Source organism: Apodemus sylvaticus, chromosome 6 (genome assembly GCF_947179515.1).
Source record: "Apodemus sylvaticus chromosome 6, mApoSyl1.1, whole genome shotgun sequence".
In the NCBI taxonomy this organism is placed as follows: domain Eukaryota; kingdom Metazoa; phylum Chordata; class Mammalia; order Rodentia; family Muridae; genus Apodemus; species Apodemus sylvaticus.
In genome coordinates, this window is record NC_067477.1 from 7138963 (window position 1) to 7141766 (window position 2804).

Consider the following 2804-nt stretch of genomic DNA (forward strand, 5'->3'; position numbering starts at 1 on the left):
TCAAGATAATACTAGCTTCGTGCAAAGAATTTGAACATATTTTTTCACTTTCTGTGTTATGGAACAAGAAAGACAATATTGTATGAATTCTTCCTTCACATTCTGACTGATTCAACAGTGACTTTCTGTGCTCCTGTGTTTTCTTTAAGGCGAGTCTCTTAATAAACAAACTCCACCTCTTTGACAATGGTAATGTTTCTATTAGTCACATCATCAAGGTTTAATTTTAGTCGACAATACAAGTTTGAAAGTCCCTCTATTATTTCCAGATTATTTAGTATTTCAGGGTCCAAATTTCATAGTATCTTCTAATGACGTCTTAAATATCAGTCAGTTGTAATTCCAGGTTTTGTTTGGAGACATTTGTTCTCATCCATTTGAATTATTGAATTATTCTTTTTCCTCTTTTGGTGTGTGTGTGTGTGTGTGTGTGTGTGTGTGTGTGTGTGTGTGTGAATAGGTTCTTATTGTTTAGGAGGAGACTAAGTCAAGAGATGGTTGACACTTTATTTTCTTTTGAGCACCTGGTATCCAGGGCTACTGGTTACATGAACAGACACTATCATATGTCCAGAGCAAAACATCTTTGTCTCGTTCTGACTTGCACTCTTATGAGTGTCACTTGATGTCTGATTGCCCTTCTTTGAACCAGCACTCCTGGGTGCATAGTCAGAATAAGGTATATAGATTTAATATGCAATGGCCCTGTGTGATGTTAACTTGGGGTAAGGCATCTTAAAGAATGATAGTTTCTTGCACATTTAGAGTCAGGTGATGTAAAGGTGCTAGAATATCCAAACAGTCAGTGTCACTTAAAGACAAGAACCAGAAGAAGTCAGAAATGTATAGGGTAAGTAAAAGAAATGTCTATGTAGTAGTTCAGAGAAACAAGATCAAGAAGAAAACATTTAAAAGGTGGGAATGAATAAAGATATCATGATGGGAAGGGGGTAGAGGTTAGCATTAGAGGAGTTATGTGACAAACACAAAACTTCAATTTGTTTTATTATTCATCAATGAATAATGCCAGATAGTATTTATATAATGAAATTATTTTCATTTTGAGAACTTAACTTTGAGCTTTATACATTGCAAATTTATTATACTCCTGAGCTGTGGGCTCAGCCACTTTTGGTTACTTCAATTTCATATATGCATTTATTATTTACTGAACTTTACACTATGGCCCCTAGAATTATCATATTTGAGATTTTTCTTCTCATGAATTCCTATGAACTTGTTTTATGTTTTGGGTGAAGACAGCAGAAAAGTTTTAGATGTACAAATCACAACAGAGTAAGGCTGCAAAGCATATTTTGTTAATAACTATTAATTCATGGAAAATAATGTTTCTTTTTCTACATTTTCTCTTTTCTTTTTAGAGCCATGGTTTCAATCATACAAGTATTACTCAAATGTAACATTCTTCAACATATTGCTTTACTGGAAAATACCAAAATGCCTTAGGCATGCAAAAAACAACCAGAAACAAAAACAAAGACAAACTAAAACATCTCTCTACATATAGCCCTGTCCTTGGACATTTAGTTACACTTTGATGGTAGAAATGCTACTTAAGCCATTGCCAATAATAATTGTTTCCTCTAAGGCTCCCATATCTCAGGTTATAATATAGCAGGAAGATATGCAAATTATGTTCACCTCTGTTCATGAAAACCAGCCCTGACTACAGCTTTAACAGGGACACCCAAATCCGGAGGTAAAGGTCTTCCCATTCAGTGATCAAGTCAGAACCCAAAATATCCAGCATGGTGTTGGGACTGAGCTGGGTTTTCCTTGTGGCTCTTTTGAAAGGTAATTAATTCTTAAGAAGAATTTCTTAAGAATTTCTACATTTTCTCTTTTCTTTTTAGAGACATGGTTTCTAAAAACCATGAGTGTGTGAGTGGGTGTGACAGGATCAGTGAAAAGTTTGTGATAGTTTATTAACTGGATTCTTCTTCTTCTTCTTCTTCTTCTTCTTCTTCTTCTTCTTCTTCTTCTTCTTCTTCTTCTTCATCTTCCTCCTCCTCCTTTTTTTTTCAGGTGTCCAGTGTCAGGTGCAGCTTGTGGAGACAGGGGGAGACTTGGTGCAGCCTGGAAATTCTCTGAAACTCTCCTGTGTTACCTCGGGATTCACTTTCAGTAACTACTGGATGCAGTGGGTTCGCCAGACTCCAGGGAAGAAGCTTGAGTGGGTTGCTCGAATTAAGCTCAAATCTGATAATTATGAAGCAAACTATGCAGAGTCTGTGAAGGGCAGATTCACCATCTCAAGAGACGATTCGAAAAGCAGTCTCTACCTGCAGATGAACAGCTTAAGAGAGGAAGACACTGCCACTTATTACTGTACTAAGCACACTGAGAGGACAACTATGTGAACATGGACAAAAACCTTACTGCAGATGAGCTTATGTCCAGCAGGCGGCGCAAAGCACACATGTAGAACTGGTACTTTGTAGGAACAGGTGTAGAGATAACTCAGTATGGGTTTCTAGGGTTTCAGCTCCATGTAATTATTTCCCAGAATGCCCTCAGAATTTAAAGTCTGTACATGTGTGTGGCATCTGGAAGAACATAGTTGTTTTTCTCCCATTTAAAAACTGTATACCACAAGTCCAATAGGACCTAATTGCAGAAAATCACGTCTAATTGCAGAAATGACTCTGGTATGGGCACCAGGATCAAATGCTTAAGCGTGTTTATGGTGTTGATGAGGCATTTTCATCATGTTATTCAGGGCAAAGACTCAGTATTGTTCTGATTAAGAGTGTATTGGGATGAGGGGAACCACTAGAGGGGTG

At 37.2% G+C, this 2804-nt stretch overlaps 1 gene segment (V, D, J or C); it reads left to right on the top strand.

Annotated features, from left to right (window-relative positions):
• Window positions 1-1687: 1687 nt before the first annotated feature.
• LOC127686854 (immunoglobulin heavy variable 3-7-like) lies at window positions 1688-2396 on the top strand. The segment is given in 2 exon segments: window positions 1688-1815; window positions 2047-2396. Coding segments are annotated over 2 exon segments (381 nt in total).
• Window positions 2397-2804: the final 408 nt, after the last annotated feature.